Below are 20,901 nucleotides of genomic sequence, written 5' to 3'. Positions count from 1 at the left end.
TTAATTAACCATAAATTATTGTCACATCATGGCATGAAGTTCAGGACGCTGTCCTATGTGCATATAAATATACAACAAACTTCCCTCCCTTTGTCGCCCATAACCTTGGGGAGAACCAAGAGAGCAAAAACACACACAATACACAAACACACTAGAGTACAATGGCTACTACACAATATTGCATTAGCCGTTTCATGGACATTGACCCCATCAAATGCTCATTCTCATCCTCCCCGACTCCACTTTCAAAACAGTCACTCCACTTGTCCAATCATGTAAGAACACCAACCCCCTCTTGTCTCTTTTACCTTTTAACGACATTCGTATCGATATTATGCTTTGTTTTGCGATAGAAATGTCATGAACTTGGTTCGTTGTCCATGAATGGCTGCGGAAGTGATCCTAGAGCCCCCCTTGGCGTCATTGAAACTCGAACATTCCCTATTGTTTTGACACCGGCCTTGGCGGCCGACCGCTTGAGCTCAGCCGTTTTCGACCTGAAAACGAACCCGTCGACGTTGGAGTCCGGGATTATCCGAATTGAGGTATGTAGTTCTTGACCTGAAGCCGTTGTCCAAGAATTGATCATGGGGTTTGGATTGTGGTAATCAACGTTCATGTTGTTAGAACTAAGGTATAGCTTGGGGAATGAACTCATTTGTGGGTATATGCCACGTGGTTGGTTGAGATGGGATGGTTGATCCTCCAATCTTGTTCCTTATCCTACCATCACCGCTGGCTTTTACATTGGGATTGAGATGATGGGATTAATGGTGATGATGATATTGCATGTTGGGCAAAGGAGTACATTGAACTGTTGTCAGTGCGTTTTTCGAAATTCTTATTTAAACTATATACTAATTATATAATAAGTGTGATACACTTGCCGTATAATGGGTAGGTATAATTCGGGAGTTTGGCGAGACCTAAACCCGTTTTATGACAAATGTAACACACTTATTATGTGATTGGTGTACAGTTCAAAAAAATGACCAATTACACGGCAAGTGTTATGGTACTTGCTGTGTGATTGATTTGATTCGACCAAATCTGATTTAAATAAGCATTTCCCGTAAGTAACCGGTTCAAGCCCGCCAAACGTAAAATGGACTAAAATTTTTATTTTCTCTGAATCGAATTTAATCAAATTAAATTTTTTTGGGATATAAATATATTAATTTTTGCAAGTAAATAGTAATACTTTTGCATATAAGTTTAAGTGGAATTATTAATCTATAAATTCAACTAAAAAGTTTACTTGTGATCATGCAGCATTTATTTAGCAAAATCACATTCATATGTCTCATAATTAATTCTAGTCTAATTAGGGACCGCTGACATTATTAATTAATTAGGCATAGAGAATTTGTGTCTATGGCATGCAATTTGATTAGGTTAGGAAAAGTTTCAAAGGTCGGGAGCTGTTTGGGTGATCTTATAATTTTTTTTTTTTCTCTTTACATACATATTTCTGAGGTCAGATTTAAAAAAATAATAATAAAATTTTATGAAACGCTGATAAACTTACGAAATTGCTTACTTTTAGTCTTCTGGTAGATTTTCAGATAATTTTACCCATATGAGTGCATATGGACTAAAACTGTCTTTCAAAAGTTGTATAGGGGTAAAATTGTCCGAAAATCTGCCAGGGGACTAAAAGTAAGCAATTTCGTAAGTTACTGGACCTAAACAAAAATGGACATAGTTATTGGACTAAAATTAAAATTAGACATATTTAGCGGACTAAAATAATATTTTTCCCCTAAATTTATTCATAAAATTTAAATAATGTTATCTTGCTTAAATTAATGTACTGCAATTTAGCATCAAAGTATGGGCTCTAAATTAAATATTATTGGCCCTTTATTTAATTATCTTGATTGATTCAAAGAATTAGTACATCTTGATTTGCATATCAAAGTTTGACATTTTTGACCCATTTTTCAATTCAAAGGGAATACCAATAATTAACTAATTTTTTATCTAATATATTTTGATGTAGATCAATAATTGAGTATTTTATATAAGTAATTTGTATATATACTGCAAAAAAATTGAGTTTTTACTACATTATAATTCACAGTTTAAAAATCGTGGTAAATCAATATTATCAACCACGATTAAACATAATTAAAGTAAAAATTTAAATTTTTATCACGATTAATCAATATTCGCCATGATTTTTGGCCATAGAGAAAACATTTGTCATAGCTTTGGCCATAGCTAATGTTTTGGCTACGCTTACAGAAACAACGGCCGATGGTCGTTGCAAAGTCGTGGTTAATTTATATTTTCTATGATTTTCTTCGTTTGACTATTGTAATTAACTATAAAAAAAAATCATATTTTTTCTAATGATTTTTATCTGTCTATATATGTTAGTAATTGAAATACATTTGTGATGTGTGTGCATATAATTTAAATTTTTTATTATACTTTTTAATTAAATGAAATAGAAGAAAAATAAAATAAATAACTGATCAAATATTATAATTAAGATAAATTCACTTTGAGAGTGCATGAATAAAAATCTATTGATATAATTAATTAACTAAACATATAGTTATTTGAGGAAAAAAAATATATATATAAATAAGGGTATATTAGACAATTTATATTAATCGACAACAATTATAATATAATTATTAGTAGTCAAAATATGAATAAAATTCTGATTATATATAATTAGTGACATATATAGAGTTACAATATTTATTTGACTAACAAATATGAGAAGGTTTTTAGATGAAAAGTTTCAATTGAATAATATATACATATGCAATGAAATTACTAAAATACCCTATAAAATAAGCAAATTTTTTTTATACATATACAAAATTAATTTGTTTTATTAATTTGGTCAATTATTTATTTAATTTTTATTCAATTAAATTAATATAATAAAATTTTTAATTATGCTCGTGCACGAGGGTGTTTCAGGAAAAAAATTAATTCAAATGTCAAACCTGATCAATATACACTATAATATATATAGATATTGTATGTTTAATGTTGTATTTTTTGAAGATAAAAATTACTATTCATTAACAAATCATATTTTTTTATATTATATATATATATAAAAGTGTATATATATATAACATAAAAAGTTCAAAAATAATAAACCACACAAAATATAAAAACAAAGAGACAAATATTAGATGTGTTTTGTCGTGTCTCAAAAATTGTCAGAAAATAAAAACAAACATAACGGTGAATGTTTGATTCAATTGATGCACTTACTGTTTCTGTCGGAAAGAAAAAAGGAGAATGATGACAGGAGTGTGGGTTTGTGAAGGTGCCGATACAGCAGCAGATAGAGGCGCTCGACTGGCTTCGTTCGCAGAGCCAGACCACTCTTCCGCGCTGCTATTTCTCCGGCCGCGATTCCGGCAATATTCCTCTTCTTCAACACGCCAATGGCAATGGCAAAGGCAACGGCCACGCTTCTTCTCATGACCATGAGGATCCTCAACAGAAGCTGGTCAGTGTTGCTGGCCTGGGTTCAGCCGTCTTCTTCCGCCATCTGCGGCCATTCTCTTTGGACGATTGGCGTTCGATCAAAAGGTATAATGTATACTCTCTCCCACCCAGTTTCTTCGGCTTTCATCTTTTGTTCTAGTTTGGTGTGATAATATTGTAGCGTTGAGTTTTGACTCAGGAGTTGGTTTTCATGAATTGCGTATTTTAATGGAGTGTGTTTGCTAGTTTAGGAGTTGATAGGTGTAGAATTGGGATTTTGAAGGAGCGATTGCTGTTGTAGCTGTTAATACGTCTTGAATCTGTATGGTCAGAACACTCATTAATATTTTTGTTGGCTTAGTTCTGCTCTGCCAAGCAATGGAAGTTTTTGAAACAGTAGAGCATTTGCCAAGAATTGTAATGTACGCAATAGGTTTATGGGTTCTTGTTAGTGGCTGGGGTGTGTCATCAACATTAAGGCCGGCTCTTGTTTAGTCAACTTACTCTCTAGTATCTTGTAATTCAGGGATATCATATTCAATCCTTATTTGATAGAGTTGCTGGTAAAGTGAAGAACAAAGGAGTAATCTTGGTGTTTTACGAGAATGGTATGCTTTGACAAGATGTCGTGGATATGTTGCAAAAGCAGCTTCTATCCTGCCTTTTTGTGCAAACAAAATTGATGAAGGCAATCTTTAACTGTATGGGTTATCTGAACATCAAATTTTTAGTTTTTGATGAAGGAATGGACTTGAGGGTGGTCGTAACTTACATTTTAAAGCATTCATAACCACGCTCGCTTAAACCACAAAACAAGCCTGATATGTGATGTGAGATGAAATCCTGAGTAATTGACCTGGTTGCAAAATTAAAAATTGTAGTCAGATTATTGAAATGGAATAGAAAATGGCAGAAGATATTAGTTGATGCATTTCATTCTAATGTTATCATAATTCTGAAACCTAATTGTGTCTATACCTCACTGAAGGTTCTTATCCAAAAAGTGTCCTCTAATCCGTGCTTATGGTGGAATCCGCTTTGATGCAAGGTCTAACATAGCCCCCGAGTGGGAGGGTTTTGGTTCTTTTTATTTCATGGTTCCTCAGGTAAATAAATTGTTCGTTTCTTTTCATTTTTTTTGAAGCAAGTTAAAGCTATTAACATATAATTATGAAGGGACAGCTTCTTGTTTGTAGTAAACTAGCCATTGTGATACGCATTATTTGCGAGCATATAATCTGATAGATATGATGCACATTTTAAAAGCAAAGATCAATATTTGATTAAGCAGAGCAAGTGATGAATTGGCAAAACTGGAGGATAAACATGACAGTATAGCGGAGGTTAAAAGATGTGGGCCATTTGAAATGAATATAACTCATTATATTGTTACAAATATTTAAGGGTATAATTTGTATTTAAGATTTGGTGTTGCGTGGTCACAAACCACAAGTTGAGAGTGAGAAGTGGCTTTCATTTTTATATTTGTGTAGATAACATGTTGCTATTGCAGGTTGAATTTGATGAGTTTGAAGGGAGTTCAATGATTGCTGCAACTATTGCATGGGACAATCGCCTATCAAGAACTTATGGACAAGCAGTTGCTGCACTTGAGGCTACAATGTGGCAGGTCTGACTTTCATTTTGTCATTTTGTTTACTCTCGTCAGCCTAATTTATAAATTTGAATTGCAGATTTCATCAGTTGTCCGAAGATTAAATGGTAATGGCCGTCGTGCTGTTATGCTACACCAGACTCATATTCCTAACAAAGCATCGTGGGACTCAGCTGTTAAACGAGCTTTGGACTTGATGACTAGGAAGAATTCAACGCTTGTTAAGGTTGCAGATTATGACGTGCATGGCTTTTCTTCCGAATGCTTCTTACAAAAACATGTCTGATTATAATAGCAAGTAGTGTCAGGGTTAAGAAATACAGATAGGTGCATCAGAAAATTTTCTTATTTCTCTCAAGAGTTCATTTTGGCTAATTCTCTTCTATAGTCATTCTTTATATAGCTCAACTCTGAGTGCATACATTTGGTCTTGAAAAATACAGGTTGTTCTTGCACGCAGCAGCAGAGTACTAACAGCGGTAGAGATCGACCCTTTAGAGTGGTTGACAAACTTACAGGTGTCATTTTGTGTTGAGATTACTTTTTTGGCAACTAATGAGTTATCTTGATCTATAGGATGAAATGATATTCAGTCTACAATCCTTAATCCTTGTAGGTTGAAGGGGATAATGCTTACCAGTTTTGTCTTCAGCCACCTGAATCACCTGCATTCATTGGAAACACAGTAAGTAACTCACAACATTAGTCAGAGCCCTTTACACCTCTCCAAATTTCTTCCATGTTGGTGGAGCTTGTGATGTTACGCAAGGATTTGACCTATTTTTCTTTTAGACATTTAGTATATAGATTTTTATGTCATACCATGATCAAATTTAATGATTTTTTTTTTTTCACTTATGCTCCTCTCATGAATAGCCGGAGCGCCTATTTTATCGAGACCAGCTTAGAGTTTCCAGTGAAGCTTTGGCTGCAACACGAGCTAGAGGTGGAACTCCGTCTCTGGATTTACAGATAGGACATGATTTACTTACCAGGTTATTTCCATTCCACTCTCAAATGAACTGGCTGTTCTTCTGATACTTCAATGTTTTCATTGTCTCAAACTTATTCTGAGCCATAATTATTTTTTTGAATTCGTTTGTAGTGCTAAAGACGACCATGAATTTGCTGTAGTAAGAGAAAGTATACAGAGAAAGTTAGAGGCAAGTGAAGCTTATACCTTTAGCAGATCTCAACATTATATCTCTTCTTTATGACATCTTACTGCACTAGCACCACAGTTGAAGCAATTACATTGTGCTTCTTAGAGTTCCTTTTATGAGCAACAGTCATTACTTTTGTTTCTTGATTTTCCATTTTAGAATATATGTTCCAGCACGATAATTGAACCAAGCAAAGCTCTACGGAAACTTCCACGTGTTCAACATCTTTATGCTAAACTGACAGGCACACTGCAGAAAGAAGATGATGAGGTATGACCAGTATTTGAATTTTATGTTTTCCAAATGAACTAGCTGCCATCTTGGTTGGCCCGGATATATCTTGCTCTAACAATATATTCGATTGTAACAAAAATGAAAAGTAAGAAGAAGAGGACGGATTTTTTTCTGAATGAGATAAACTATCACCCAATCTTTGCCCGGTCCTGCCATTACTTTATATAAATATATAGATGAATTTACTGAGCTTGGGTCCTGACCAGCTAGACATACCACATATTACAACCACAAGATATTTTGAACTATAGATGCATTCTTGTTTTATTTCATAGCTTACATCATAAGTTCATAAAATCACTTGTTCAATTTCCAATAATATAATTTGCCTCTATTCAGTTTAAGATTTTGGCTTCCCTTCATCCTACTCCTGCTGTTTGTGGGCATCCTATGGAAGAGGCACGAATTGTAATATCAGAAACTGGTAAGCGCATTCCGATACATTTCATTAATTGTCAGCCATCAATATCCTTGCTTTTGCTCATTCCTTATTTTCTCCATACCTTTTTTATTCATTCACCATAGCCGCCTCCTAAAGAATCCAATGACAGGACATATATTAGATACTAATGAGCTACACTATGCAGAAATGTTCGACCGAGGAATGTATGCTGGCCCTGTCGGGTGGTTTGGTGGTGCAGAGAGTGAGTTTGCTGTGGGAATAAGATCCGCATTGGTTGGGAAGGTGAGGATACTAGCATCTATTATGGAAGATGTACCCCTATAGTATTTTCTGAATTCTCTGTTCTATAATAAGAAGCTAGCCTTAAACAGAAGATAGAATCAAAATATCTCTTTCAGATATATAGACAACACAATTTAGGCAACTTATTGACGAAATATATTGATTTGAATCACAAGGGTGTTGGCGCATTACTCTATGCTGGAACCGGGATCGTACAAGGAAGCAATCCGGCCCTGGAATGGCAGGAACTGGAGCTGAAGACATCACAGGTTTGTGCTTTCACTCCATGCATCTGCAGTAATAATCAGCCCCATCTTTTATCCACGACGACATAGCAATCACTTTAACAAGAAAAATCCTTATTTTGTTGCCTCTTCTACAGTTCACGAAATTGATGAAACTTGAGGCCCCTCTTTTGGTGATGAGGGAGAAAATTGAACTGTAAATTAAAAGGTAAGGGCCTGAATTCTTTAAACTCGTCTGGGCTCTAGTAGCTTACACCAGGCAGATCTTTTATTCTTTTGATTTTTTGAGTTTATTTTCGTCTACCATTCATTTCTCGTACACAAATATTTCATTGAACGGAACTTCTGTTAGATCTTAGTTCTGAATGATCTTAATTTTCTGGAAAATTTTCGGGTGACAGATAGCCAAAGAAAAGATATGATTTAAGGGGAGGACCGCATTGGTTCCCATGAATGGTAATTTGAAGCATTTACTTGCGATGAGAATCAGCCGTCTATTTTTTTTGCATATATATAGCTGGTTTTTCTGTCAGCCATTATTTGATCAAACTGTATATACACATATAGAGAGACGGAGAGCGTAGGAGATGAGTTCTTGAAACCAAACATTCTGTATATTCTTTGTTCGATTCCTTACAGTAACATATGATGTAGCAATAACAGAAAATAATGTAATAACGCTTGATTAAGCTTTCCTTTTGATACTGCAATTTTGCTGCCATTTTCGTTACTTTCAAGTACTGGAGATAATTTACAAACACTTCTGATAAATTCAGGTTATGTTAACCTGAAATTATTTGAAAATTGTGTCAAGTACTAGGAAATCACCCTCTCGATCATATATACTTCTCTTGCTAACTTACCTTTCTTTTCTTATCGTGCAATGTAAAGGGCAGAACATCAAGTGAGCTTACTTTGCAAACTCCAAGGTTTTGGTGTGATCATATCAGGAATTTCTGCAAATTTGTGTCCAGGATGATCACATTTTCCCGAATAAGTGCTTCATTTCTTCATAAGATCTCTCTCTGCAATCTCCATGTCCGGTTCTTGAGCACGTTCTCCAGTCATGTAGTCTCTTCGTTACCTGCATTACCAGGAAAAAAATAATACTGATCAGCCTACTTACACACACATACACACACACATATATATATGTATATTGTCTTTTTATTACATCCTGTAACCAGGCAAGAATGAGGAGCTGTTCCTCAATCTCAATGTAAAATTCTAATGTTTTCTACCAAGTTATGGTATAGTCAAGGTTTTCTTGAGCAATAGCCCACATGGTTTTCATTGTTATGGATGGGTATACTCTGGAAAATGTTTATCAAACACTAACACTAACCAATGCGTGTCAATTCTGACCCGGCAGGAAAATGTAGCGGGTTGGTTAAATTAGGTGGCAAAGTTGGGTTTGAGTTCAATCATACCGGAATATCTAAGCAGTTCGGTTTTCGGGTTGGCCAATTCGATCAAATAATCCAATGGAGTACCTGATTAACTCGACTAAAAAAACACTTTTAAGCCTCTATCCCTGTTCTTGATGCAAAGGCAAAAGGCTAGAAATCAGAAGCTCACATGCGTATCCAAAGCATATGGTTTCTCTGTTCTTTCAACTCTGTAGTAAAATTAAACACGTAAACAATTATTACTAGGCCATGAAATATTAATGATAATTGACTCTTAATTCAGTGTATCAATTTTCTGTGTATGTTTGGTAGTTTCTTGCAAGTGTACGAACAATTATCCATGTTCCCATTGATTTTTTTCTTCAATTAAAAATCAATTACTCGATTAGTTTGTTTTAAAAAAAAAAAACTTGCATTATTTACAAAAAATTTTAAATCTCTCATATCGATATTTTTTTTTAAAAAAGAGAACTCGATCGGATAGAATTTTACAGTGTTAGATACCTTAAGGTATTTGACCTGATCTACCCGAATCTAATACATCCGACCCAATAACCACCGCTACTATCAACGCGTACCTCACAAATGAAATTACTGCCATAGGGTTTAAGTATAATTATCCTAAAAATGAAGGGGGTCTATAGCAATTAACCCATGAAAGTAGTGAAAAACATAACCAGAAAAGAAAGTAATGGAAAGCATAATCTTTCAATCAATGTGTAATCTTTGGGATTAAGATGCAAAGCAAAGAATAGTCTTTGTCCTTACTTTGGACAAAACCAAGAAGAAAGTTAGGAACAAACACATTTATTATGATCTTGCAAGTAAAGCTAAGCAGCCCATGCAATGTTTCTTCTGCAACATATAAATTTACATGATCTGTTCATCATCAGCTAATACTATTTGCATTGTAGATTCTTACATAAATACAGGAAAATTCTTATTACTGTCAATGGAGAATGTGTGGGGAGTCAACGGGAAGAATGGTAAGAGAAGCACTGGAAATATGGTATTTGAACATGTAGTGCCTTCTTCCTGCTGGACTGAGGATGCTGATTGCCACCGTTTGCTGATTGATCTTCCCGGTACGGGGAAATACTTTGAAAGTATATGTTTTTATTGGAAAGAAGAGGATTTTTGAATAATATTCGTGCGGGATATTCTAGAGTGGTACTTTTGAGGACTTGTGCAGAACAATTTAGTTATAATGTTTGTTTGGTGTTGAATTTATCTGATTTATGTGAGTTTTTGTGATGTGTAAGGATTCAAGAAGGAAGAAGTGATGGTTCGAGCTGATGGTGATGGCTATGTAGTAGTGGTAAGCGGAGAGAGGGAGACGAACTGTAACAAAGTCGTCCGCTTTGTGGAGTCTTTTAAGGTACCTGCAGATTCTAACAGTGAGGAAATCAGTGCCATTTTTGAGGATGAAATCTTTTACATAACTATACCTAAGAAGAAAGATGTCCCGTCTGTTCGTGAAGGAAATCAGAACAGTGTGTCTGATCATTCGGACAACGTTAACAGTGGTAATGCTAATAACAATGCAATTGATCAGAGGCACCAAGGAACAACCCAAGAAGAAGAAGAAGAAGAAGAAGAAGAATTTCATGATGCGGAGTTAGCACATAAGTGGAACGAGAGCAGTCTACATGAGAAACTATTGAAGAAGCTAAAAGAAAACAGAATCGTTGTCTTAACAGCTGTTTTAGCATTTTCACTAGGATTTCTTGCGTCTCGTTTTTGCCAGTCGAATGCACAGGTTGAAAAATCTGAATGAGTTCTGGTTTTCACTGTCCTCCTTTGTTATCAACTTCTACGGATATTGTCAAAACTGCACGTAGCTCAACTATTTTTCCTAACAGAAATCCAGAAATCTTTCTTACAACATTATCCGAAACTTTGTAATGTCTAGAAAAAACACATAAAGAAAAACATTTCATTAGTAGCTACAGAAATATCTCATGCGTCCCATGAGAAATTTACAAGCATCAGTGCAAGAACTTTTTATCTTACAAGGATCAGATTCCAAAACAACTCCACCAATTCGTAAAGGTGAAAATACTGCACTGAGATCCTTTCATTTCTCAAATGTAAATGAGGAAGAAGCTTCTTGTTAATGTGTCTAAAGTGTGTGAAGAAAATATTACATGCCCGAAATGTAGTAAATGTATGCTTCAAGCCAGAAAAGAATCAAAGAATAATAGACACATTATATGTGGTCTGAACAGGAAACTATAAAGGCAGATTAGGTATTATGAGTTTGTATGATTTCTTACTGCTAAACTCGTTGCAAGAACGCACTAATCAGTAGTTTATTCGTGAATGTTCACAAAGGAAGAGTATTAAGACAACATCATTATCCAATCAACTAAACTATATACTTCCCAACTGCAGAAGTCAGACAATTTAGTGGGAATCCAATCACAAAACAAACAAGTTTGTGTAGTTAAGAATTAGGCGATTCGGACATGTCCCAGAAATGGTAAGAAGATATAGAGCCACACAAAGAGACAACTTCATCTGCACAATAATCCTAGTTTTCCACATAATGTGATGAAAATAATGAAAACTGAGTCTTGGCAGTGTTGACAAGGGAGTTGAAGATTAAGAACCTGAATCAATAAAGAAGATGCTTTTGTGCAACTTTTTCCACTGTGCTGCTGGAAACTTTTGACAAAAAGGAGGTAGACGCGTCGGAGGCGGAATCATGTGCTTCTAGGAGCATCTTATTGCTGCAAGATATAAAGGGTCTGGTTTAGTCAATATTTCTACATAGAAAGCTTGATAACGGAGCAGATCTCACTGATGCACAGTAGGGAATAAGCTATTTGGGAAGAATATATGCTCTTCCTTTGAGTTTAAAGAGCAATGTAATCTGTTTGAAAAAAGCATTATATATACAGAAAGTTGATTGGGCCAACACATTTTAACCATATGCCTCATTGTTCTTTTTTCCTAAACCAGGTACGATTGCAGCTAATGCAAGATTAAAGCAGATTGACATTCTTGAAACGGCTAATTCCATCGCTGAAACTGTATAACATGTTGGCTCTGAGATAATATGATACTGATATCAGACTGAATCTGCAGCAACAAGAATGATATGAGCTGCTGTATTTTCCCATCTTCATCCGATGCCCTTGAGGACGGTATTGGTTGCTTTAGCCGTTCAAGTTCCTTGTTTCCATCTTATATGGAATGGTAGCATATACCGTTAGAGAAAAATGTTGATGAAATTTAATGCAAAACAAGATTCCATTTATCTTAACATTCTGCAGGGACATTAAACTTTGTTTTTACTACATTTTCTAACCACAGTAGAACAGAACAAACTACAGAGCAACCTCTAGGTATTACAGGAACAGAGGGCTAACAATCATACTTTGCAGTCTTCTTAATCCAAGAATAAGTAGTGAATAACACAGAAGGCTAGGTAGAATCTAATTGGTGTTTTGGCTGTTCTAGACATTTTATTACTACCATTATCCTAAAAAATACTTAATTATCCCATGAAGTAGATCCAATGTCTCTTTGTTCACATAACAGACTATTGGAGCATAACTTCAGACAAAATCCAACTCTGTACCTGCAGCCTTTCCAATTCAACAAACCAATGACAGCATTATATAATACACTCATGCAAGAAAACCATTCTCCACTACCAAAGAGTAAAGCCAAATAAAAACTATAAAAAGCATTATTATTGAAACTTAAATATTATAATCAAATTGTAGTGTGAACAGGAAGATGTAGCCAAGAAGCTCTATTTGAGGACCCAAAACCATAAAGGAGGTACAAAATGAAAAGTGGGAGTGATAAAATATGGAAAAGCAAGAAAACTTCAGTGGAGAGAATAGAATCCAATCTCCTCTCTCTCTCTCCCTCTCTCCATCTCACACACACAGACACAGTGCACAAACAAATTACTAACATTCTGCTGTCACATTCCGCATCCACATCCCAAGACACTCATACCCACCATTTCTAGTCACAGCTAAAAAGGGGCCTCCCAAGAAAACAAACGAAATCAAGAAAAGAAAACAGCAGAAACAGTTAAACCAAGCATTGCTATTTCCAAAAGAGATCATTTAATACCGAAGAGAAAAGCTTGAAAAAAAAGAAAACCAGAAGAAAGCACCTCCATAACCCACACCAACTCGACATCATGAAACCGTGATGATGTCGTCTGACCATCCTCCGCCGCTCCCCGACCAGCCCAAGCCACCCACCACCGTCCGCAGGCTTATTGTCGAAGTGATTGAGGCGCGAGACCTCCTCCCAAAAGATGGCCAAGGCAGCTCCAGCCCGTATGTTGTGGCAGATTTCGACGGTCAGAAAAGGCGAACATCCACGGTGGAGAGAAATCTTAATCCTGTATGGAACGAGGCCTTACAGTTTGTAGTTTCCGACCCGAAAACCATGGAGTTTGAAGAGCTCAATGTCGAGGTTTTTAATGATAAGAAGCTCAGCAATGGGAATGCAAGAAAGAACCATTTTCTGGGGAGAGTGAAGTTGTATGGATCGCAGTTTGCTAAGAGAGGGGAAGAAGGGTTGGTGTATTTTACATTGGAGAAGAAGAGTGTGTTTAGTTGGATTAGAGGGGATTTAGGTTTGAAGATTTATTACTATGATGAGATGGTAGAGGAGGAGCAGCAGCAGCCGCCGCCACCCCAAGAGCAGCAGCTCCCGCCGCAACCGCCGCAGGAGCAGCCACAGGGGCCGGAGGAAGTGATGAAGAAGCCAGTGTTGGTGGTTATGGAAGAGCCTCCACCTATGCCACTACCGAACCATACACCAATGGAGCCACGAGAGCATTCACCGCCCCTGGTCAGGATTCATGAGCCTCCACCTGAAAATGGGCCTCCGCCGGAGAATGTTCCGCCGCCGGAATTCTCCCCGGATGTGAGAAGAATGCAGATGGGAGGCAACGGCATGAATGGCCCCATGGGCGGAGAGCGGGTGAAGGTAATGCGGCGTCCGTCAAATGGAGACTACTCGCCAAGAATAATCTCAGGGAAGTTCGCCGGTGATGGTTCGGAGAGAATTCCGGCTTTCGATTTAGTCGAACCGATGCAGTACTTATTTGTAAGAATAGTTAAAGCCCGGGGGCTCTCCCAGAACGAAAACCCGCACGTGAAAATCCGCACTTCGGGCCATTTCGTCCGATCGAAGCCCGCGACTGTTCCGCCGGGCAGCGATCCAGCAAACCCAGAGTGGCACCAAGTATTTGCTCTGGGTTACAACAAGGAAACCGCCGCCAATTCCACTCTCGAAATATCCGTTTGGGACGGCCCGTCGGAGAAATTCCTCGGCGGCGTCTGCTTTGATCTCTCCGACGTACCAGTACGGGACCCACCTGACAGCCCACTGGCCCCTCAATGGTACCACCTAGAAGGCGGCGCCGGCGAAGACCAGAACAGAGTTTCCGGCGATCTGCAGCTGTCAGTCTGGATCGGCACACAGGCCGATGACGCATTCCCAGAATCCTGGAGCTCCGACGCGCCACAACCCTTCGTATCTTACACGCGGCCAAAGGTGTACCAGTCGCCTAAACTATGGTACCTTAGAGTCACCGTCATTGAAGCTCAAGATCTTCACATAATTCCCAATTTGCCCCCACTGACGGCTCCTGAGATTCGGGTCAAGGGGCAACTCGGGTTTCAGTCAGTCCGAACCCGGAGAGGGTCCATGAGCCACCACACCTCCGCGTTTCACTGGAACGAGGACTTGATCTTTGTTGCTGGGGAGCCACTCGAGGATAGTCTCATTTTGCTTGTGGAGGATCGCACGGGCAAAGATCCAGTGCTTCTCGGGCATGTCTTGATTCCCGTGGGTTCAATCGAGCAGCGGCTTGATGACCGCCACGTGGCAGCAAAATGGTATGGTTTGGAAGGTGAGCCAGGAGGGGGTGGGTCCTATTGTGGGAGGTTGCATTTGAGGATGTGTTTGGAGGGAGGGTATCATGTGTTGGATGAAGCTGCCCATATTTGTAGTGATTTTAGACCAACAGCCAAGCAGCTTTGGAAGCCTGCAGTTGGAGTGTTGGAGCTAGGAATTCTCGGTGCTAGGGGATTATTGCCTATGAAATCCAAGGGCAATGGAAAAGGCTCTACTGATGCTTATTGTGTGGCCAAGTATGGCAAGAAATGGGTTCGGACTCGAACCGTTACGGATAATTTTGATCCAAGATGGAATGAGCAGTACACATGGCAAGTCTACGACCCATGTACGGTCTTGACGGTGGGGGTGTTTGACAATTGGCGTATGTTTGCCGAGGCCGGTGAGGAGAAGCCAGATTGTCGCATTGGTAAAGTACGGGTACGAGTTTCCACATTGGACAGTAATAAGGTCTACATGAATTCGTACCCTTTGATGGTGTTGTCGCGGAGTGGGTTGAAGAAAATGGGCGAAATTGAGTTGGCTGTCCGATTTGCTTGCCCATCCTTGTTGCCCGACACTTGTGGTATTTATGGGCAACCGTTGCTGCCGCGCATGCACTATATTCGTCCTCTTGGGGTGGCTCAACAAGAGGCATTGCGTGGGGCTGCCACGAGAATGGTGGCTGCGTGGTTGGCTAGGTCCGAGCCGCCATTAGGGCCGGAGGTAGTCCGGTACATGTTGGATGCTGATTCACACAGTTGGAGCATGAGGAAAAGCAAGGCTAATTGGTTTCGGATAGTGGCCGTCCTAGCTTGGGCTGTCGGGTTGGCAAAATGGTTAGACCATATTCGGAGGTGGAGGAATCCAGTTACAACGGTACTAGTTCATGTTCTATACTTGGTCCTTGTTTGGTACCCGGATCTGATTGTTCCGACCGCATTTTTATACATATGTTTGATAGGAATTTGGTACTATCGGTTCAAGCCAAAAATACCAGCAGGCATGGATGTTAAACTCTCTCAAGTGGATACGGTTGATCCAGACGAACTGGACGAGGAATTCGACACGTTCCCAAGTTCAAGACCGCCTGAGGTCGTTCGGATCCGATATGATAGGTTGCGGATATTGGCAGCAAGGGTTCAAACAGTGTTGGGTGATTTTGCAACTCAGGGTGAAAGAATCCAAGCCTTAGTCAGCTGGAGGGACCCCAGGGCAACAAAATTGTTCATAGGAGTGTGCTTTGCAATTACGATAATTTTATATGTCGTGCCACCTAAAATGGTGGCAGTGGCCCTCGGATTCTACTTCCTCCGCCACCCTATGTTTCGGGATCCGATGCCACCGGCTAGTTTGAGTTTTTTCAGGAGGCTTCCTGGCTTGTCCGATAGGTTAGTATAGTGCAATAATTTGGGATGAAAATGTGAAAAACCACAAATTGTGGGAGTGGTGGGGGTAAGGACTTGGAGGTCTGAAAAACTTTTGCTAAGCCCCTTTTTTTAAGGAAAGGGTGGGATGTAATAACCTTGGAGGAAGTGAAAAAAGTGGAGAAAATTGTGGGGTTGTTTTTTTCTTAGGCAATTGAGTTCATTGACCAATTATTGAAAATAAGGAAAAAGTAGAGGGGGTCAGTTGAAATGAGGGGGGGATTTTAGTGTAATTTTGTCGTCAAAAGTACAGACATTGATTTTTGATTCTATCTTATGTGTGTGTGTTTATATATATATCTATAATCATGGGTTTTTACCTGTGCTGAAATAATCATAACTGCTGAAAATAAAAGTGTCAAAGGTGGTATTTGGCACTTGACTGATACTGCACACACAGAGTGCTGATTGTTACTATTGTTGCTAGTGACAATTTTGGCACTACATAGCTAATATTGTCGATCAAATCAAGAGCTTAAAGTCGCATTTTCCAGCTGTGTTTATTCAAGTATCTTTTGTTAACAAGAACTGCCCAAAAAGAGCATCATTAATTGAATAAAACGTCCCATAATGTCTTTAAGTGGACTTGTGAGGTGTTCTCATGTGGATAAATTAAATTCTTGAATTTGGGCATTATAATGTTGAAAAAAGAAATGAGTCCTCCTATTACTTACATCATTTAACAACTACTATATATATATATGGTAAAATTGTAATTTAACCCAATAATATGATAAATGAGTAAAAAAATCTCTACAAAAAATAAAGTAGCAAATTATCTCCTATATTTTAAAAAATGAAGCAAATTACCCCTATCTAAACCATTAATAGGAGGTAATTTGATTCATTTTTTGAAACAAGGGGAGGGGGGTAATTTGCTAATTTTGAAAGCTGACACCAAAAATTCGTGTAATTACTCAAAATAATAGAGGAAGACAGTGTAATTAACCCTTGATAACGTTACTCGTTTCTATTAATATATGTCCTCTGGCCTAAATGGATAATTCATCTTTGCGGACAGGAAATTCCCAAATTTAAGCAAAACAGGAAGTTGGATTACATGCCAAAAATTTCTTGAAAATGCACGAAAATAGGATACTCTCACATTCCCACCAGCCCATCACTTTCTGGTTTGTTTATGTCCAATCTTTCTTGCATTTCAGTTTTAAGTATAAATAATCAGCCGCGTTCCCGTTGAAGCATGAATCATTACCAGAACATCTGGGAATGAAGCAAAAATTCCACGACAGCCCAATGATTGGGAATTCTAGGTTGTGTTGAGTGTCTTCTTCTGATGAACATTTGAATGAAAAAAAAAACAAAATACAAAAAAATGCGGTTTCATATTTGTGTCTGATGGTCAAATTACATTCTGCCCTTTTCACTTCAGGTGTAGGTGAGCTGCGAGCCGAGGGATGGGATGAACGACAGATAGTCAGAGGAACAATGACACGACAGCCAAAACTGACGAGGAGAAGAAGCATGAAACGGAAGAGAAAGATGAGTGCAAAGACGAGGATGAGAAAGGAGAGGAAGATGAAGAGAAAGCTTCTCACAAGGAAAAGGAAGATACGGATCCAGATGAGAAGACGGCGAAGAATCCTTAAGATCAGAAGGATCCAACCACAGTGAAGGTCCAGTACGACAAGATCGAAAGCAAGATGGCAAAATCTTTAAGCAGATTAATAAAGATGATAACTTTCTTTTTTTTCAATGGGTGAAGTAGCTGTAGGGTATGAAAACTAATATGTTCATGTATGTGCTCTATACTTGACAGAGAAACAGAGTAATTTTAAAAAATGTATATGAAAACGTAACGATTTTACTGCCCAAACACTTCTCAGAGCACATGTACAATTTCAGCAAACAGAAGTTAACTAGACAACTAACGTATAGGGCAACGGTATATCCACAATGTAAAGAAAGAAATATTTAAACACTCGAAAGACAGGATGCAACGTCGACAAAGCTTATATAAAACCTCAAGTCCCGAGCAGGAGTGGAGAAGTTAAGACAGGTTAGGCTGGGAAGCCTGGAGAAGTCCATCACGAATCTGAGTTGCCACATCACGAACGGCACCCGGGCCATGAGGAATGAACACAGCCGACGATTTGGAGGTAGCGCCGATTTCTTTCATTGTGTCGAAGTATTGGGTAACAAGGACCATATCCATAACATCTTTTGCAGTGGTGCCAGGGACGTTAACTGAGAAGCCAAGCACGCTGTCTCTTAGTCCGTCCACAATTGCCTGACGTTGGCGAGCAATACCCAAACCTGAGAGGTATTTCGCCTCTGCTTCACCTTCAGCTCTTTTGATTTGCAGAATCTTTTCGGCTTCTGCTTTCTCGTTAGCAGCCACCCTCAGCCTGGCAGCTGTAGTGTTGAAAATTAGTTATAAATTGGAAGCACATGCAGGTCAAAATGAAAAATGATGAATTGAGATCCGTATTTGCACATAATCTTAGTTCTATGGTTCAAAATGTGGCTTATAGCTTACTGCTTGAACAAGAAGATTATGAATTGAACCTAGAAACTCCAAAGCAGTAGAGTACACCAGAAGTAATAGTATATATTCCCCCAATCCCAAAATATTTTTAGTTTACCCGTTATCGTATATAAAGTAATAATTCCATGTATAAAAGATCCTCCGAATTGTTAACGTTGTGTAGAAAATTAGTTTTGAATTATTTTGAAGAAAACAAAGTATGGAAAATCAGAACAGTAACCTGGAGACTGGTCTACCAGAATTGTCTGAAAATGCAAACTCTACACTTTACCTGCGTTGATCTCATTCATAGCTCTCTTAACGTGCTCGTCTGGCTCTATGTCAACAATTAGCGTCTGAACAATTTCATACCCATACGCAGACATGGCCTGCAAACACACATGAAAAGAAAATCAACACTAGATATTCAAGAATGATCTTCATCGACTTCCATTAGCGTCGCTACAGAAGTGTCTTTACCTTTTCAAGTTCATCCTCAACAGCCTTGGCAATTTCATTTTTCTGCTCAAAAGCATCGTCAAGATTGAGCTTTGGAACGCTGGCCCTTATGACTGGATAATCAGAAAACATTTACAGGTCATCAAAGTTGTGCACAATAAACTTAAGTCATTCGTAATTAAATATCTAAGCAATGAACCATAATGGGGTCGACTGGAAGAACAGAAATGTACCGTCAAAGACATAAGCCTGAATCTGACTTCTTGTGTTGCTCAGTTTATAAAACGCATCACTCGCCTTATCTGCAAGCGCTCGGTATTGAATTGAAGCCACTACGTTCACAAATACGTTATCCTGAAGACCAATTGTTGTTCAGGTTTATTAGTATTGGCGTCATCAACTATCCAAAACAACATCAAAACTTATGCCCCGACAGCGTCCAATGACTTTGGACGAAACATTAAATGCAAGAGGACTACAAGAATTTAGCAACATCCAAGCAAAACAACTAGAGATAGACAATCTAAAAAAATCTACCCTTTTCTTGGCCATGAATGAAAATTTGAAATAGTTTCACACTAACAACAAAATTTCCAAGAAGAACCAAACCTTAGTCTTGGTTTCACATCGCACGTCTAATTGCTGCAGGCGAAGCGAGAGATGGCCAGCCAACTGGCTTCCTAGGAACCAAGGCAAACAGTGGCACCCTGGCTCTAGGACTTCATCAAATTTGCCAAACCGCTCCTTAATGGCGACGGTGGATTGGTCCACTTGAACACAGCAGAATAAGTTCCCCATATCCTACAGAATTGCGGACAAACACTGAATCTCAATACTTATGTATGACCTCAAAAGGTGGCACGCTGCTACTCCAGCCCAGAATGTTATTTATCAAAAATACCTCGTTAAAGACATTTATGAGTTGGATTCAGACATATAGACCAATACATAAGCCCTATAAATCAAGACAAGTTCTTGCTTATACAGAGAAACACAGACAAATAGTTTGAAGAAAAGGGTTTATTAACATGGGATCAGCGGTTTCATACAGCATGATTATCACCCATCCCGGCTCTAAATCTCTCAAAATTGAGCCCATCAAACATGCAATAATCGAGTGGAGAAAACGCATACAAGCAAAATTGAAGTGGCCGAACAGAACAAGCGTATCTATGGATTGACAAAACAACCAAACACATAGAAGAGTTCAAACAAGAAATTCAGCTCCTACAACTATGTTCTTGATTCCAAGAACCCAATTCTCCATGAATTTCCACAATTCCCACAGACCCCAGAATCATTCTTGAATCAAGATTCATCATCCAGAGAGAGAGAGAGGACTTACAGTTTGGCTAGGGATGAAATTGATTCAGAAGGCGCTTTCACAGTGTGTGTTTTTTCTCGCCAAGATATGTGTTTTGGTCGTGAATTTGCAATTATTATATATAGGGTACCAACACAAGGAATCCAAACATAGTGAACTTCTATCATAAGAAACATCACCTGTAATTTACCAATTTACAGAAATTTAAATACTAAAATAACTCAAAGTTTGGATTTTTGCATTTGTCACTATTTGGGGATATCGGCATTTGTCACAACCATGTAAGGATGGATATTTTTTTGTCCGTATGTTATATCCAAAACTAATTAGCTCATCAAATCAAAATAAGGAAAGGAAAAATGCAAGTAAATTTTCTTATGATATCGTAAATGAGCAAATTATTCTCTTATGAAAAAATAAATAGCGGTTTGTCTCCCTATATTTTTTAAAATACAA

At 38.2% G+C, this 20,901-nt stretch overlaps 3 protein-coding genes and 1 long non-coding RNA gene across 7 annotated transcripts; 2 read left to right on the top strand and 2 right to left on the bottom strand.

Annotated features, from left to right (window-relative positions):
- Positions 1–8,708, top strand: LOC105157014 (isochorismate synthase, chloroplastic). Of its 3 annotated transcripts, none has more exons than XM_020692576.2 (16): positions 1–275; positions 354–545; positions 3,299–3,567; positions 4,451–4,568; positions 4,976–5,092; positions 5,157–5,303; positions 5,521–5,595; positions 5,694–5,762; positions 5,954–6,072; positions 6,183–6,240; positions 6,400–6,510; positions 6,874–6,958; positions 7,122–7,219; positions 7,396–7,488; positions 7,602–7,672; positions 8,361–8,708. In XM_020692576.2, the coding sequence occupies exons 1-15, from the start codon at positions 162–164 to the stop codon at positions 7,662–7,664; spliced, it is 1,728 nt and encodes a 575-aa protein (XP_020548235.1). In that variant the 5' UTR covers positions 1–161; the 3' UTR covers positions 7,665–7,672; positions 8,361–8,708. The 3 variants fall into 3 exon arrangements, with proteins under 3 accessions (XP_020548235.1, XP_020548234.1, XP_020548233.1); XM_020692575.2 differs by having other exon boundaries at positions 8,356–8,708; XM_020692574.2 differs by having other exon boundaries at positions 7,866–8,708.
- On the bottom strand, positions 8,053–9,761 carry LOC148788568 (uncharacterized). The gene is made up of 2 exons (XR_016064596.1): positions 8,639–9,761; positions 8,053–8,548 (listed from the first exon to the last, which is right to left on the bottom strand). It is a non-coding gene; the product is annotated as an uncharacterized LOC148788568 (long non-coding RNA).
- Positions 9,762–12,685: 2,924 nt separating this feature from the next.
- Positions 12,686–16,625, top strand: QKY (C2 calcium/lipid-binding plant phosphoribosyltransferase family protein). 2 transcript variants are annotated; one of them, XM_011073306.3, is made up of 2 exons: positions 12,686–15,629; positions 15,715–16,128. In XM_011073306.3, exons 1-2 carry the CDS (start codon positions 13,050–13,052, stop codon positions 15,943–15,945), a joined length of 2,811 nt encoding a protein of 936 aa, XP_011071608.2. In that variant the 5' UTR covers positions 12,686–13,049; the 3' UTR covers positions 15,946–16,128. The 2 variants fall into 2 exon arrangements, with proteins under 2 accessions (XP_011071608.2, XP_011071607.2); XM_011073305.3 differs by having other exon boundaries at positions 12,686–16,625.
- A 1,356-nt stretch (positions 16,626–17,981) lies between these two features.
- On the bottom strand, positions 17,982–20,625 carry LOC105157013 (hypersensitive-induced response protein-like protein 1). The gene is made up of 6 exons (XM_011073303.3): positions 20,467–20,625; positions 19,731–19,922; positions 19,355–19,475; positions 19,143–19,234; positions 18,955–19,051; positions 17,982–18,550 (listed from the first exon to the last, which is right to left on the bottom strand). Exons 2-6 carry the CDS (start codon positions 19,917–19,919, stop codon positions 18,186–18,188), a joined length of 864 nt encoding a protein of 287 aa, XP_011071605.1. The 5' UTR covers positions 19,920–19,922; positions 20,467–20,625; the 3' UTR covers positions 17,982–18,185.
- Between the last annotated feature and the right edge of the window lie 276 nt (positions 20,626–20,901).

This window comes from Sesamum indicum, linkage group LG3 (assembly GCF_026168435.1).
Source record: "Sesamum indicum cultivar Baizhima isolate 11 linkage group LG3, ASM2616843v1, whole genome shotgun sequence".
Classification (NCBI taxonomy): Eukaryota; Viridiplantae; Streptophyta; class Magnoliopsida; order Lamiales; family Pedaliaceae; genus Sesamum; species Sesamum indicum.
The sequence above is the reverse complement of the archived record's forward strand: the minus strand, read 5'-3'. Positions and strand labels throughout refer to the sequence as shown.

Bases quoted from the DNA above. Each gene is read 5' to 3' on its own strand.
- LOC105157013 (XM_011073303.3), bottom strand. From the start codon at position 19,919: ATGGGGAACTTATTCTGCTGTGTTCAAGTGGACCAATCCACCGTCGCC. The intron at 19,052-19,142 runs GTAAAGACACTT...GTGTGTTTGCAG, and splicing joins TTGAGGATGAACTTGAAAAG to GCCATGTCTGCGTATGGGTA. The intron at 18,551-18,954 runs GTAAAGTGTAGA...TCAACACTACAG, and splicing joins TATGAATGAGATCAACGCAG to CTGCCAGGCTGAGGGTGGCT.
- LOC105157014 (XM_020692576.2), top strand. From the start codon at position 162: ATGGCTACTACACAATATTGCATTAGCCGTTTCATGGACATTGACCCC. The intron at 546-3,298 runs GTATGTAGTTCT...GGGTTTGTGAAG, and splicing joins CCGGGATTATCCGAATTGAG to GTGCCGATACAGCAGCAGAT. The intron at 7,489-7,601 runs GTTTGTGCTTTC...CCTCTTCTACAG, and splicing joins TGGAGCTGAAGACATCACAG to TTCACGAAATTGATGAAACT.
- QKY (XM_011073305.3), top strand. From the start codon at position 13,050: ATGATGTCGTCTGACCATCCTCCGCCGCTCCCCGACCAGCCCAAGCCA.